General features: G+C 36.3%; 1 protein-coding gene across 1 annotated transcript in view; it reads left to right on the forward strand.

The window, feature by feature from the left end:
• CC2D2B (coiled-coil and C2 domain containing 2B) overlaps positions 1 to 15,303 on the forward strand; it is a 99,820-nt gene that overhangs the window by 39,100 nt on the left and 45,417 nt on the right. The window contains exons 15-19 of the mRNA XM_060125367.1: positions 2,435 to 2,612; positions 5,279 to 5,429; positions 6,579 to 6,726; positions 10,847 to 10,985; positions 12,129 to 12,332. Coding sequence (XP_059981350.1) covers positions 2,435 to 2,612; positions 5,279 to 5,429; positions 6,579 to 6,726; positions 10,847 to 10,985; positions 12,129 to 12,332 — 820 coding nt within the window. The remainder of the gene's footprint in view (positions 1 to 2,434; positions 2,613 to 5,278; positions 5,430 to 6,578; positions 6,727 to 10,846; positions 10,986 to 12,128; positions 12,333 to 15,303) is intronic.

Genomic DNA, 15,303 nt, shown 5'->3' on the forward strand with positions numbered 1-15,303 from the left:
ATATTTGCACATTTAATTGCCACTATAGCTCTATGGTATTATCTTCATCTTAGAGATGGGGGTCACACTTCTAATTAATGACTGAGGTGGGACATAACCCAGTTTAGTTTGATGGTTGTTTTTTGTTTTACTATGGTAGTAATTTTTGTTCAGGTATAGATAGGTGGAATATAAAGCCACTGTGAAAAATAAGGTTATATGGTCACCCTTGCTTGTTGAAGAACCTCCTGGATTTCATAGAAAGTGTTTGGTGTAGAAAGGGCCCTCTGGACAATTTTCTACTTTGACAATGCAAGCTTCTTTCCTTCTCAGTTGTGACGTCTTCCTTGAGCTTTAAGGTTTTCTCCCTACTCCTAGGACATCCATGCATAAACCGATGTCATGTCGATCGCCATTTCTCCCATCTCTAAGCCTTTGGATCTCATCTCCCTTAAAGAGGATGTAGCAACTTAGAGCACTGAACTAGGTACAACTTTCCAACATCTCTGTCCCATGGAAAACTTGGTACAGATTCATCTCTGAGTACTGTGAATGTGCATCATTTAGCATGGTGTTGGAAGGCAGTGTGTGCCCAATAAATACTCATCTTCATTAAATGAATGAATAGGTGGTTAAACTTTTAAATGAACATAAAGAGTAGCAAACACAAAGGCACAATTATCATTACCTTCTTTCTGACTAGAGAAGTGCAGCAGTGAAGCAATGTTTTATTTGTTCTACACCTACTTCCAAAAAGGGCCCAAGATGATTTATTATGTAAGACACCCATGCAAAAGGACCATCTAAATGAGGACAAGAGAACAGCCATAAAATGGAAGTTGGAAGTAAAAAGGAGAAAGAGAAGGAGGAAGATATTTGTGCTGGAAAGCCTAGGCTAAAACTTAGTGGAGGTCAAGGCAAAAGGCAATATAATGCTTTATATCTTTTCAAAGCTATTGTTGTGGCATTGCTGTCATTATCCATTTAAAATGTCCAGTTGAATAAGAATTGATTCTTTAGAAAACAATAATATAGGGCTTCCCTGGTGGCGCAGTGGTTGAGAGTCCGGCTGCCGATGCAGGGGACACGGGTTCGTGCCCCGGTCCGGGAAGATCCCACATGCCGCGGAGCAGCTGGGCCTGTGAGCCATGGCCGCTGAGCCTGCGCGTCTGGAGCCTGTGCTCCGCAGCGGGAGAGGCTACAACAGTGAGAGGCCCGCGTACCGCAAAACAACAACAACAACAACAACAAAAGAAAATGAGAATATACCGATGTCAAGGGTAGAGGTGAAAGGAGTACAGGGATTAAAGAAAAATTAAAAAGAGTTTACAGGTGAAGAAAAAGGCAAGATTTCATGAGGATAAATATAACCCCGAATTAACAAATTTTCATAAGCTCATTATTTAAACTACTTTCAGAGGACTTATTTTATGAAACTATTTCTTTAAAGGTAATTGGGAGGAAGGTCAAAAAAGGCCTACAGGGAGACAGGAAGAATAATTAATCTTTTGTCCCATAACCCTCTGAGAAGATTACAGAGAAGATGAGCACATATGGGGGCAGGGAGATACTGGCCTATAGGATGATTAGGATGGAGAACAGAAGGGGATTTTATTTTTCAACCTATGGCTTATCTTCCAACTAGTCTACCTTCTGAAAAGCAGGATTAAGTCTTAAATATCATTAGGTCAGTTGCCTTGCAGCTGAGAAGATATTCAGTAAATGTTGGTTGAGTGAACAAAAATGAATGGATGGATTGAAGACTCTCTTTGTAGTCTCATATCATTGAATGGATCAATTTCTCCCCCAAAACGTGTTTTCATAGAGCCCCAGGAAAGTAACCTCTCTGGCTTGCCTGTCTGATCTTTGGGTTCAGAGAAACAATGTCCTGGGGAAAAAACAGTATACAACCTAAAGCCTAAAGAGATTCACAAAGACCTTTAAGAGGACACAGCAAGCCTATTGACTTAGAGCCACTTCCTTGAGGTTATTGAAGACATGGGTGTGTGTGTGTGTGTGTGTGTGTGTGTGTGTGTGTGTGTGTGTGTGTGTGTGTGTGTGTGTGTGTGTGTCTTTTAAAAGTTAGAAAATATTTTTGAATTCTCAATTCAAGCTCCGCCACCCCCATTCCTAAGTCTCTCAGCTTTCTCCTCTCATGAGACATAATGGGTAAGTGCTATAATCTCTTTAAGTTATAATTTAGTAAAATAACTGAATGATTTATGGTACCTTAATTTTAGTTCTTTTTGTATTTTTGAGTAAATGTCTTTTTAAAAAAACATTTGAGGGGTAGGAAAGGCTTTTATCCACATATAGGCAAATGTTATTGGGCTCAAATATTATTTGTCCTCTAAAATGATCATATTTTAACATGTTGAGGTACATTTTGAAAAGAATAGTATTTTATATCTGGTTTGCTTTTCAAGGGTCCAATAAAGGTTTATTTAATTTTTAGGCATGAACAAAAGAGGAGAGCCAAAATTCAGAAGCTTAAATATTTTATTAAAATATTATACAACAATAAACAAGTTTCTTGCACTTCAGTATCTCCCCTACAGTTTGATTTTAAAGTCATGTTTCAACAAATTTTCAATATTCAGTTAATATATTGGCCTGAAACAATTTGCTTGGAGGTATGCCGTTGTCATTTAATTTTGTATCTTATTTTATGACATACATAATTTTAAATTTCTTGTTAGCTACTGTTATATGTGATAAGTAAGTTCTTTTATATTGAGATGACTGATCTATATGGATAGACATTTATAAATAATATATTTATAATTCATCAATAGTCTTTTATTAATAGCTGTAAGTACAAAATTATTTGATTTGTAGTTGTTCTAAATACTTCTATCCTGCTAAAATTCTTGCCAACCCTAGATGTGCAGCATTATTATTCATTTGTTAGTGAGGTGGAAGAGGGTTGTTTAAACTATGAGTAGTATAGCTATTGTAAGTGTTGAATGATTTCTCCAAATTGCCCCAACCTTAACTTGGTGATATCAGTCTCTTGATATATTTGTTCATTTTTAAAAAAAATGTTGGATCCCTTTAAGAATCTGATGAAAGAACACACATACAGCAGACCCCTGATTCCTGCCCAAACACCCCACCATAAGAATCCCTTCACTAAAAGAAGAAGAAAATAGGATGATGGAGAAAAATTAGAGACAGTAAAGGAGTTTAGACAAGAAATCTTGCTGGTTAATATAAGGGTTAAACTTGTACCTAGAGCTGAAAGAAAAGTTAGGAGGGAATAAAGATTTGTTAACTAATGAGAACCGGCTGTATGGCACAGAGAACTCCACTTCACTGTACAGTAGAAACTAACACAACGTTGTAAAACAACTATACCCCAACAAAAAAATAAAAATAAATAAAAGTAAAAATAAAAAGATTTGTGTATGTGAGTGTGGGGTGGAGTTTGAGGTGTGGGGAGAAGATTATTATTACAAATCTAAATCAAAGTTATTTTTCAATGCCTAAAATAATTTTGTGCTATCCCTGATCAAAAGCTGTATTCATTTTGTTCATCTGAGCTGTCAAGTTACTATCATCTTAAAATGTACCTCTGTTGAAATTTTTATTTAAAAAATATACTGACTACACTTTCCTACTATTGTACCTAAAATAAATTGTGATATAATAATCCAACCACTTGAAGTTTAAAATCTGCCCCCTCCCAAAATAGATAAGTGTGTATTTTGAATCCCTTATCATCCCATGAATTAGCACATGATCTTAACAAAACAAGAGGCAGGGAAAGAAAGGAATCTATCTAGGGATAAGTTGCACCATTAGCAGTGCAAAACTTGCTAAATAAATCTATATGCCCTAGACTAACATTCTAACCTACATTTATAATTTTCTTCCTACTATTCTTCTTTACTCTTTCTTCACTTCAGCCAAACTGAACTGCTTGTTTTTTCCATACATTCTTGCAATTTCCTACTTAGATTTTTGAATATTCTACTTTCTCCACTTATAATGCCTATTTTCATTCTTCACACTCCATCTCAGCCACACAGTGGTGTTGATAGCTTCCATTAGGAGACAAGTCTGTCTCTGGGGAGATTCCAGGTAGAATTCGCTACCTTTACATTTGCTACCATCCAGGATCTGGCCTCCAGCTCTGCAGTCTCAGAAACTGGATTTAACAGTTCCATGAGAATGCATCTACATACCCTAAATAAATTTATAAGGACGATGTGTAAAATCAGAATGCCAATTCAATATCTGAATATATTTATCAGTTCGTTGTCTCTTTTTAGTTAGTCAATTTACTAATTTACAGTAAGAAAATTTTTTCACAGACCTAAATACTTTAAGTCCATTAGCTAGAACCCCTACAAACATTTCTGTATTAGGGAGGCCTTTGTCACAGGGACCAATGTGTTGGGTTAAATTCACTCTTACAGGGACAGTATTTAGATGACCAGAAAAATATTTGCCTCTTTGTCTTTCCTTTTCCCCTGCTTTCTTGGTTAATCAACTATCCTTTTGATTGGTACATTCTTTTTTATCTTTCACGGGGCATTTACCCCCCCACCCCCATCCATTTCCTTCTTCTTAGAACACATATCACTTTCCCCAAACACTGATAACACAGTATAAGTCAAAATAAGATTTTTCTATTGAAAAAACTTTAGGTTTGTAGTTATGGCAGTGATGGAACTGTAGTAGAAAGCACAGCATACAGAATCAGAAGACCTGGGTTAGTACCCAGTGGACATCTATGGAACAGTCTACTCAGCACCTCCCTGACTCATTCTGGGACTTTCCCTCCCTTCCCTGCCCCAGAGCTTGTTTAACCTGTCCTTGGATTCCACGAGCCAGCAAATCTCCCCTTTTCTTAAGCACTTCACCTGGGTTTCTATCACTTTTAATAAAAATTAATATAGTTTCATATAGAGACTCCATTTCTTCATTTACAAAGTGGGAAGAATAATACCTATTTCCTATAATTTTTATCAGGTTTAAATGAGATAAAGAATTTTAAAAGTGCTACACAGAAGTAAGTTATTCGGGTATGTGTTATATAGGTAATATATTCACAGAACTGTATTTGTAATCCTTTTATTCAATTGATTTTCTTTGAAACCAGTAAAAGGCATTATACTTTTAAACACCTAGGATTATCTACTTTTCTCACAATCATGTGGATCAAATGCTATAGAGCAATACCTATTTTACATTCTAGTATTTTTGAAAGAATTACGTTAGTGATGATCTTTATTTTAGTTCTTTTTCTATTTTGTACTTTCAGTGATTTATCAACCATTTCTTTTATATTTAGGTTTATGAAATAAGTAAAAGGACAAGCTTATTGGCAAAACTACATTTACCCTTACCTAAAAACACAGAGCTAAAAAGCAAAACTGTTTTGGAATATGTAGAATTTAGCTCTGATAAGCTGGTCATACCTGCATATGGAGAAGTAGGAAGCAGTAAGTTTATTAGAAATGTTTCTTCCCTCCTATTTTCTTCATGAGTTCCATATCCTAAATGACCCTGGGTCATTTATATGAATAAAGAATCCTATATTTACAGTATTAGGTTAAAAATGAATTAAATTCTTCTTCCAGACGTTAAACTAATTTTTAAAACTTTGACTTGAATCAGATCTTTGGGATATCTAAAATTCAGGATTAGCCCCTTTGCTTTTCCTGGGACATCTGAGACAAGGGCGCTATGCTCTCTGGAATGTGAGCTCCACTCCTGAATGGGTAGGCTGCTCTGCCTCTGCCTATCCTTTAGTAAATCTTAAAGATGCTCCAGGACAGGTTGATTCATCTTTGAACTGAATAGGGGAGGGAGGAAGAGAAAGAGAGAGAAAGGAAGAGGTAAAGGAGAGAGGAAAGAAGAAGTGATGTTTTTGTTTATTGTTGTTCAATTGATTTTACTCCTCCTGCAATTAAATTTAAGTTAGCATGTCTGCCAGAATGCTGTCATTTCTCTTCTCCCCCAGCTCCCTTCTCTTTCACCTTCCTAGGGGTTTTGCAGTTGCTGCATCCAGCTGGTAAAAAGAAAGGGAGTATGAATGAGTGAGCAAGGAGGAGAGAGAAGAAAACAAATAGGCAAAGGAACCAGGGGAGAACAGAAAATGAGGGAGGAATGTAGTCTGCTTAGACAGAGTCCAGATGAAGCAGAAAATAGGGTTGTGGAGACCCAGCAGAAAAGACTTAAGAGTGAAAATTTTAGGGAGCACTAGGAACTTGGCAGAAGTTTCAAGGAGTATCGTTAAGCTCTCTGAAGACAGAAGGAAGATGAGGAGAGGCGGAACGCTCAAGAATGTAGGAAAGGAGACACACAGTAGCTCTTTTTCTGCTGCCAATATTTTTTTCTTGCTGGCAGCCACTCCCAGAAAGAATGGGTTAAAAACTTCTGTGTCCAGATAAATATGTTCCTCTCTCTTTTGTAGTCTGTTTGAAGCAGTCTACCTTGAGGGATCTTAGATGTGAGGTGAGGGAGAGCTCTAAGATTAGAGCCTATGGTCAACATAAACTTTGTGTTCCTGAGGTTCCACAAGTAAAAGTCTGGAAAAAAACTGTAATGTGCTCAAATATTCATTTGTTTTTAATGCCTTTTTTAAATAGATGTGCCCTTTCTTCTTGAGGGAAACGGAACTGAAGAACTTTGTCTTTTGACTTCAGGAAAACTAAGCTATTCTCTATCATGGGCCTTAGATGAAAATGGTGTTCCTCTGACACCTATGTCACAGTCATTAAGATCTGCTTACTGCAGGTAATAAATGTTTATGCTTGAAAAATAATGCCAGTCCTCAGCAAAGCATCTCACAAGATCTACAAAAGGGAAAACTCTAGAAACAGTTTAGTTTACTTGGATATTGCTTTATTTTTTATTTGTATTTATAAATATGTAAAATATTTATATATTTTATTTATAATCACTCTACTAAGACAATAAGTATCTTTGTATGTAAGAGAATGTATCTCTTCAATGCTTAGGATTAGAGCCACATGGATGATGAGAGAGGCAGTTCCACAGTCCTTAAACTGTAGGCAAAGGCCAAGACTCCGAAGGATTTTACTTCTGGGACCTTTATATCTCCCAGTCATTCTGGATTATGAAAGAATCATTTTTTGCCTTATCAATTTGCTGGAAGAAATTGCTGGACATAGAAATTTCATCTATATCCCAGGACTTCCTAGAGGAATTGGGATTAACTGCTAGACCACATCCACAAACAGGATTACTAGAAGTAAAGTAAAATTCTATAAAAACGATGATAATGCTGGCTTACCTATTGTGCTATGTTTGAGTAAGACGGTATATATAAAGGACCAAAAGATCCCATCATTTAAAAATTAGTGAATGATGATAACAAGAAGATAGCCTTTCCCCTCCCCATCTAAACACATATTTTTTAAAAGACCATGGCTATATCCAACTATATGACATTATGGGAAAGGCAGAACTATGGAGACAGTAAAAAATGTGAGTGGTTGCCAGGGATTAGGAAGAGAGAGGGATGAACAGGCAGAGCACACAGGATTTTTAGGGCAGTGAAACTACTCTGTATGATACTATAATTGTGGATACATGTCATTATATATTTGCCAAAATCCATATAATGTAAGACACCAAGAGTAAACCCTAATGTAAATCATGGACTTTGAGTGATAATGATGGGTCAACATAGGTTCATGGATTATAACAAGTGCAATTCTTTTATTGCAACAAACATAATAAATTATAACCCTGGTGCAGGATGTTGATGGTGGGGTAGGCTGTGCAGGGTGTTTTAGGAGAAAAATGGACAATTAATAAGGGTAATTCATTTTGGAACTAGTGAATAAGCTTTTAATACACTGAACCATTATTTTCTTGTGTTTCTTAGTATTTCCCTAGCACAGTCCCCACTGCAGCTATTTTTAATCTTTGCCTCATCATACTATTCTTTGCCTTTTTCTTGGAGTCAGGTGTTTGTTCTCCTCACTCTAAAGCTAGCTTTTATACAAGTAATTTGGAACTTTCCTTCGTCTCCATTAGGATTCTGCTGACATATTTATATCCTTTTCTTATCTTTTCTTCAACTTTTCCGTTTCCTACGCTATAAGTCTTTTGTATCCAAGAAGCTTTCTGTGCTTTGAAACAAAGAAAAATCCAAGCGTTTGATTAAACCCTGAAAACTCTTTCTGGTTGTTTTTCTCGCCCAAGTCCTCATATGGGTGGTCTACTGGTCTGCATACATTGCCTCTACTTTTAATTCACACATTTCGTCCTTAACCCAACTCAGTTATTCCTGAAGGCTACCAGGGACCTTCTGGACATATTCATTGGCCTGTCCTCCTCGTTTTGCTTCTTGAAGTCTCTTGTCTCATGGCTTCTGTGATGCTGCACTTAACAGTTCCTGTTAGTTGGGAACTCAAGTTTATAAAAGATTGAGAGTAATTCTGCAAGCTTGGAACAGATGACAGGTTTCAACAGGGAATGAATTGCAGGAGAGGTTTTCAAAGTTCAAACTCCTTTCTAAAGTGAACTAGAAGTAAAACTTTACAGTTGGGGCCTCTGAGATCAGAGAAGGAAGTTACAGAACTCTCCTCCTCTACAGTTGTGGGAGCTCAAGGACTGGTGAGGAGCAGTGGTTCTAGGAACGGGATGGGTGCTCCAAAAGGCAAGATTGACTTGTGAGAGTCAGAGCATGGAGCCAAAGGAGAGCACAAAGAAAGTATGTTCATTCACTGTTTCACTCACTCATTCATTCATTTATTCATCAACTACTGACAGAGCCAGAGACAAAGAAGTGAACGAAAAGAAGATCTTAGAATGCTTCAGTATAACATTAGGCACACCTCTCCAATCCCATGTTGTCTAGAGTTTTTGTTTAATACATTTTTAAAACATAAAACAGTTTTTCTCACACTCACTAGTTAATTATTTTCTGATGTGGTTAATTGACTTTTATGTTTGCCCTCATTTCTTACCTCCCACGACTTTCATTCTGGATTTACTTGCTGAAAGTTGCTCCTTTCATGATTCTGTTTTCATGGCTAGCAAGCTTGTTTAGTCTTTGTAGATCTGAAAATGTATTTATATTTTCCTCCTTCTTGAATAATTGTTTAGATGGGCATAAAATTTGAGGCTGATATTTACTTTCCCTATTTGAAGCTATAGTTGCATTATCTTCTGGGATTTATCATAGCTGTTTAAAAGTCTGCCATCAGTCTAAACATTAGTATTTTGTAGATTGTCTTTTCTCCCTGGTAACTTTAAAATTTTTTGCTTAATTCATAGAGACAAAGACAGGGGCTGAGGGGAGGGAGGAATGGAGAGTTATTGTTTAACGGTACAGAATTTCTGTTTGGAATGATGAAAAAGTCTGGAAGTACATAGTTATGGTGGTTGTACAATACTGTGGGTATACTTAATATCACTGAATTATATTACTTGCTTAGCATTTGGTTGTGAAGGAGGGGGTGCAGATGACTGAGGAATTTTGCCGTAGCCCGCAGCTAAACACCTGTAGGGCCAGCTGGGGGAATCAATATAGCAAGGGCAGGAAATGTTCTGTGGTCTTTATTACTTCCCCTGAGGCAGAAATCTGGAGACTACTTTGAAATACAATTACAACCTAAATTTTTTAGGCTATAATGGGATAAGTTTCTCTCCCTAATCTATTCATTGACATTTAAACTGTACCTCAGCCTTTGTTCTCTAGGGGACCTGGGCTAAGAATCTTCCCATGAGAAGGAAAATGTGTTACATGATGGTGTTAAGGGTGTCAGGCCCTAGATATCTCTTATGACAAAGACATTAAAACAGTTTAAATATGAGAGCAGACATAGGAATTAAAGAAAGGAAGAATACTCAAACTTTATCTGTTTGTAATTTTGCTTAACATCCTATCATACCATACATTGGCTTTGTTAGCAATAGCTTCCAAAGATTCATCGTAAAAATATGAATAGATACTGATGGAAAGTAGACAGTGTAAAATGTATGTCCATGTTTGGGTTGACATTATTGAATCTGAGTCAGAACTGTATTTCTGGAATCCTAGTTTATGGACTGGAATTTTTCTTGAGTACTTTACAGAAAGGATCTTAGAAATCTTCTAGTCCAAATTGCTCTAATTCTACATGATGAAACAAATTATCTATGAAGAGAGAGATTAAATAACTGGGATAATTGATGGCTGAAAATAAACCCTTACTGTTTAGGGTTGAATTCCTTCTTCACTTAGCCTATAGTTGAGGTCACTAAGGATGCATTATGAGTCTAGCCCATCTTTTATAGCTCTCTTAACTTCTGAAGATGGCCTCATATGACCAAAGATATTCTTCTGGCCCTTACTTCCCAGTTAATTGTATTACATACTCTATATTATGTTTCAACTGTAAAGATATAGCCTAAAGATTCTTTTTATATTGTGGACTTTAGATAGCAAAGATGAATATTTACAGACTTTACCCTTAAGAAGCTTACTTGTCTCTTAAGGGAGGGGTAGACATTTATCAAAAAGCTATGATACACAGCTAGGTGGTTTGTGACCACCTAGAGGAGTGGGATAGGGAGGGTGGGAGGCAGGGAGATGCAAGAGGGAAGAGATATGGCAACATATGTATATGTATAACTGATTCACTTTTTTATAAAGCAGAAACTAACACACCATTGTAAAGCAATTATACTCCAATAAAGATGTTAAAAAAAAAAAAGCTATGATACAGTTAGAAAGTGAGAAGAACCAGGAAAGATATCACATTTAAACCTTCTATTTTATCCTTAAACACAGGATAAGCTTTATCTTTAAATACCTGGAATGGGTAGGTTTTACCCCATATAACAGATTTATCACCTGCATATTATATAGAAGTTCACAAAATATTTTCCTTTATGTTAGTGTGTTTAGGGATGTAGATGCAAGAGGTGTTCCTGGAATTCCATGGCTTATTAATGCACAGAAGCTTTTTGAATGGGCAAATGAGGTCAGAATTGACCCAAATAATCCAGAATATTCTGATTTAATGGAATTTGTTATGGTAAGTTATAGCAAATATCTGTACTGTAAATATATTTTATTTCTTAAGCTCTACACTCTTATACTCCTCCACAGTTTGCAGTGTATTTTTCTAGGCATTAGGAGGCATTAAAAGTAAATCTGAGGACAGATGGAGTTTTCAGACAGTTTATAGTATTGTAAGGCAGTTAGAAATTCAGCAACTGAAATAATTACTACTTTAGGCCTGATGATTGGTACTCTGCCACTATTTAGCAGCCCTTGCCTGGTGCATCTTGCATCCAGGCTGACATCTATTGTACATCTACTAAATGCCAGCCATATTATTAAATGCTGAGGATTTTAAAGATGATTTATAGACACACTCCTTCCCTCAAAGACTCTATTATCTATTCACTTCTACTCCTCCTTACAGCCAACTGAACTGCTGTGTGTGCTCCAACAGGCTTTCTTCATACCTTTATTCATGTCATTCGCTCTGTTTAGAAGCGCACCTATAGCAGCTGTCTTACCCACCCTGCAAGTCTGGGTAAATCCTTCCTTGGCAACCTCAGTTAGATATGGGCTTTTCTTCCCTTGCCGTCCTGTTAACTTTTTTTCTTTTTATAAACTCTTATGGCTCTAATACCATTCTGCCTTTTACCTTAGTTATTTGTTCATGTGCTTTATCTTTCCTTGTGGAACTACAACTAGTAAATCTTTGTCTCTCTTATGGCCGCTAGCACTTTTCCTTGCATGTACCATGTATTCACATTTACATTTATTGAATAAAGCAGTGCATGCATAGATTATTGCAATTAAGTTTCTTCAGATCAGCGCTTCTCAACTGATGTGCTGAATTGATTACATGTGTATGGAAATATTGATCCTCTGTCGACTCATAGGGCAACCAGACACAAAAACTCTCATCTTTTAACCCACTGTGCAGTACAGATGTTTTCATTTTCTGTATAAATCATGACCAGGAAAAGGCTGAGAAACTGCATAGGCCGGATTCTGCATTTTTTTTTTTCAGATTTTCTGTACAGATTCAGTTGCTCCATTTCCTATTTTTATTGCAACTCTCATATCTCACAGTTAGGGGGAAAAACTGTTTTGAAATAATTCTTGAATTTCAAAAAATTAATATTTTAAGTAAAGACTTTACATTATTTGTGTTTTATAGTACATGAAACATAAAGAACAGGATATTCCAAAGTATTTTCGTCTCAAACAGTTGCAAGATGAATTTAACTTTGTTTCTGAAGAGGAAATGAAAAAGAGTAAACGGTTCCAGCTATTGCAACTTAGAAATGCAGGTCAATTAGATGTTTTCCTTCTGCCGCAAATGCCTCTCTATGACAGAGAGATTCCAGATTTACTCTTCCAGGTACTTGGTTTCTATTTGAATATAGTTTATTCTATGATAAGTTAACGTTTTGCTGCTTTAAATCTATCTTAATTTTTTTTTAAACTGATAATCTGTAGACAACAATTTTCCCCTCTTAAATTTTTTTTAATTGAAGTATAGTTGATGAACAATATTTATATAAGTTTTACAGGTGTACAATATAGTGATTCACAACTTTTAAAGGTTATACTCCATTTATAGTTATTTATAAAATATTGGCTATATTCCCTGTGTTGTACAACATATCCTTGTAGCTTATTTTATATATGATGGTTTGTACCTCTTAATCTTCTACCCCTGTATTGCCCTTCCCCACTTCCCTCTCCCCACTTGTAACCGCTAGTTTGTTCTTTATATCTGTGAGTCTCTTTTTTGTTGTTGTTATATTCAGTTGTTTGAAACAATATGTTTCGTTGGACATATTAGGCAACATGTTGGACATAGATAGGCAACAGTCATGTCCATGTTGATAATACTTTCTCTTTCACAATTAAGTCGAGCTTGTTTCATGGGAATTTTTCTTTCTTGATTTTTTTGGGATCCCCTTTTCTTTAGGCATTAAAAATGTATAGCTCTCCCAAATTTCAGAAAGTCCTTAGCTTAACTTTGCAACTTAGCTGTCCCAACAACCTATTTCACAACCAGACTCTTTTAAGTATATTATAAATTTATGTAAATATTGTGGATTTTATTGTAAAATGTATCACCAATTTAATAGCAACTTTGGGGGATAATGGAGAGAAACACTACCACATTAAACTTACACTTGATTATAAAGCATATCTCAATTTCAGAAACTTTAAAATGTGGGGAAAAAAGAAAGAAAGAAAAGTTCATCTTATGCTGTGTAGTGATGGCACGCTGGAGCCTGCTGGCACCAGCTGGTAAGAGCCTGTTGTGTGCATCTCTTCCCCGCTCCTCCTTCAGTGATTTCATGTTGGTTGCTTTAAATGTATTACTGGGAGAATGTCTACACCATAAATCAACAAATGCTGCAAATTGGGGCTTCCCCTCCCACTCCCAGAGAACTGGCTGTTAAACATTTACCAGCACTCCACTAGGCTTAAAAGAATGGAATTATAAGAGCTAATTCCTGTAGAAAAAAACAATTGTACTAATCCTAACACTTGTGCTTGCAAAGAGATGGTTCAAGAAGGAAGAAACCAATGTTCCATCTCTGAAGAAAATGCCTGTGTAGTAGAATTACCACTGTAGGGTGATGTCAGCCAACTTAAAGATAGCAGATGCTGATGAAGGATATTGAGGTTTATACATCTTATGAGTCAGAAAGAGTGAATGCCTTATACTAAAATTGGTTATAACAGGTTTATTAACTTTGGTGAATTATTATCAATTGATAAAAAACGAATAAACTTTTTGATATTTGATTTCATTCAATTCTGGACTGAAGGGAAATAGCAGCAAGCCACTTAATATTAAAAATAGTAAAAGTTACTTATAAAAAGGTTTATGTATTTTCTTGTTGTTGCCACTCAGCCATCCTTTAGCTGTTATACCCTAATATAGAGGAGACACAAACAAAACTATACAGGACTCATTACATTTAAAACTCAAGTAATAGTGGGAAGACACTCATGGCTGAACGAAGTGGATTGTCTGAGAATCTCTTTTGGTGTGGCTCAGAGGTGAAAGAGGAAATGCAAGTCAATGATTTTTCAATGATAATATCATGGCACCACCAGTTAGCACATATGACTATAATAGTCATAGGATTTGCAGATTATTCATTATTTTCACAAACATGGGTGAGTAGAAATATATGTATTCACAAACAGACCAATTGATATTTGGCTTTGGAAAGCATTGCTCAACTTTTAATTGTGATTCATCTGTTTTGAGACCTTAGGAATTTCAGTTAGTAAACTGCAGTGGGAAGCCCTTGGCTTAGAATGGCTGAAAAGTTATTCAGTTTCCTCCTGCTTCTCTCAATGATTGAATTCAATTCTACAGTTCCGTAAACTACTGTGGGCAAAGCACAGTGCTCAGCATAATTGAGGATATAACTTCATAAAAAAGGAAGAATTTCTGCTTCTAAAACTAGGGGCTTTGCTGACTTTCCTTATCTTATACAAAGTATTGAGAGAACACAAAAAGAGGGAAAGCAACCCAACTCATTTTCTGAGGTTGATGACCTTCATGCCAAAATTGGGCAAAGAAAGCAAAACATGATCATTTTAGGTCAATTTCACTTATGAGCATAGATGTGAAATTACTAATAAAATTTTAACAAATCAAAAAGCAATATATTATGTATAAATATATAATTATACACCATAATCTAGTAGGTTTTATTTCCAGATAACAGAGCTAATCTAATCTAATTAAGGAATCTATTAATATAATTTACCACATTAACAGAGTTAAGGAAGGAAAAAATATGCTCCTTTTAAATGCCCAAGGCACTTCCCTGGTGGTGCAATGGTTAAGATTTCGCCTTCCAATGCAGGGGGTGCGGGTTCCATCCCTGGTCGGGGAGCTAAGATCCCACATGCCCGGAGACATCTTCAGCCTGTCCCCCTCCTCCTCCTCTTCCCTCCCTCTTACTCCCCCCTCTCCTCCCCCTTGTCCTCCTCCTCTAATTTGTTTACAAGAAGTATGAGGAATAAAGGAACAAGTTAAATGACACCACAAAGAAACAATCAGACAAATTTGGAATGTGGGCCAACTGGCTAGCAAGTACAACTGTTTCTCTCTGTTGCATTTTGATCTCTTTAAAAAGTCATCATTTTTAGACCTAAATAGACATTTCTTCAAAGACATACAGATGGCCAACAGGCACATGAAAAGATGCCCAATATTGCTAATTATTAGAAAAACGCAAATCAGAACTACAGTGAGGCACCTCCTCACACTAGTCAGAATGTGCATCATCAAAAAGTCTACAAATTAAATAAATGCTGGAGAGGGTGTGGAGAAAAGGGAACCCTCC

Source organism: Lagenorhynchus albirostris, chromosome 16, assembly GCF_949774975.1.
Source record: "Lagenorhynchus albirostris chromosome 16, mLagAlb1.1, whole genome shotgun sequence".
Lineage (NCBI taxonomy): Eukaryota > Metazoa > Chordata > Mammalia > Artiodactyla > Delphinidae > Lagenorhynchus > Lagenorhynchus albirostris.